Genomic DNA, 1,928 nt, shown 5'->3' on the forward strand with positions numbered 1-1,928 from the left:
AAAATAGGTTGGTGGCTGCCAGGGGCTGGGAGGAGGGTGGGCAAGGTAACTGCTTAATGGTCATGTGGTTTCCTTTTGAGATGTTAAAAAGTTTTTGAAACTACACAAAGATAAAAGCTACACAACATTGTGAATATATTAAATAACACTTACTTGTTCACTTTAAAAGACTGAACTGTGTAGCATGTAAATTAATTGAAATAAAACTATTATTTATATTAAAATTGATAAAAATCTAAAGATCAGAGAATTCATAGTTTAACTTCAGATTATTACATAAAGTTTTGTGTATTTAATTGCTTCTATGTGGAGACAGTGTCAATTTAGAAGACCTCTTAATGCAAAAACATTCCTCAGTCTCAAGATAAAACTTGTGGTTAGAGCCCCAGCTATAGAGTTTGGGTACTGGTTGCAGGTGCCTGTTGTGCACTGTGTCTCACAGCACAGAGGTAGGTGGCTGAGTCACTAGGCTGAGAAGCTGTAATGTATAAAGTACTACGTCCTGATGATTTATCCAGCGAGGCATTAAGTCTTCCACTTGTTTGCTCTCTCTGACTTGACTGAATTAACAACAGAGATGTGAGACCTTTCCCAGGGTCCTGCCTAAACCACTGGAGGTTGTAAATAGCGCTATCAGTGAAACTGCAGTTGAGAACCAAGTTGTCTCCTTCTGGAACACTCAGAGCTGCAGGAATCTGTGTCACCTCCTGTTTACCGCTCACCCCTGTTCAGAAAAAGAGCGATAGACTGGTTAGTGGCTAATGATTCCTCAGAAATTACTTTTAAATTTATTTTTTCAATTTCCACAGAAACTCCCAGCAAATCATACAGACATAACAACTCCCTTTCTTTCTCCCTCTTTCCTGAGAGAAATGTCCTGGAGTCGACCTGTTCTTTGCTCATTTCCAGTTCCCTCTAACTCACATTGCAACTGCAGCCAAAGGATGAGCAGGCCCAAGAGGGTCTCCATTCCTTCTGTCACGTAGACTCACTGAAAACCGAAATCTTATGTCTGAAATATGGAGAATGACTCACAAGATTAACGCTCTGCTTTGTATCTCATATGTTCAAACATCTCTACAGGAAACAGAGTTGGCCCAGCCAATCTGAGACAAGTCTCTCTCTCTCTCTCTCTCTCTCTCACACACACACACACACACACAGATCTGCAAAATGTGGGAGGTGGAAATGGAATGAAAGGAATGAAAACACTGCCACTTCAGGACCAAGCACAGTACTGCTAGAGAAATGCTTCTTTCTCCTCCACTTTCACTTCCTCCTCCTTCTCCTAAAGAAACAAAAATGTTTGAATATCAGATTTGTAGAATGCAGCCAAATCAGTGCATAGAGAGAAATATATATTCTTAAATGCTTATATAAGAAATGAGAAAATATATAAATGTTTTCCATACTGTTACAGCAACTTTCTCCAGATTCCTATGACTGCTGTCTCTTCTTGCCATTTCAGTGCTTAAGGACTGGTTTCCTGTAACTCGTATTTGTGTGAAAAGGCCCTTTCTATCATCTCTTACTTGTCAAATTGCAAAGAGAGTTCAGAATCATAATGTTAATATTCAGTTTTGTTGGTAATGTCAGGAAATGGAAGCTCTGATATTCTGTTAACTGAAATATAATTAACAAATGTCTACCTATGCTGTTTACATATTATTGAATGCAAAATTTCCATTTGGCCTGGAATTTTTCTTAAGAGATACTCTTATAAATACACTTATAGCATTGTATGTTGCATGCAATGGTTAAAAAATGTGGAAAAAATTTAAATATTCTTTCCATATAGATAGTCAATACATTATGGTAGATCTGTCTTGTGAGTTACTATACTTGCAAAAAAGTACAAGGTGGGTTACATTTTCTGAGTTGCAAATGCTTCTCTCTCTTATTCCATTGAATCACAGCATTTTACATAT

At 37.7% G+C, this 1,928-nt stretch overlaps 1 gene segment (V, D, J or C); it reads right to left on the reverse strand.

The window, feature by feature from the left end:
* Positions 1–382: 382 nt before the first annotated feature.
* Positions 383–1,120, reverse strand: LOC126958352 (T cell receptor alpha variable 21-like). The segment is given in 2 exon segments: positions 383–724; positions 925–1,120. Coding segments are annotated over 2 exon segments (381 nt in total).
* Positions 1,121–1,928: the final 808 nt, after the last annotated feature.

Source organism: Macaca thibetana, chromosome 7 (genome assembly GCF_024542745.1).
Source record: "Macaca thibetana thibetana isolate TM-01 chromosome 7, ASM2454274v1, whole genome shotgun sequence".
Lineage (NCBI taxonomy): Eukaryota > Metazoa > Chordata > Mammalia > Primates > Cercopithecidae > Macaca > Macaca thibetana.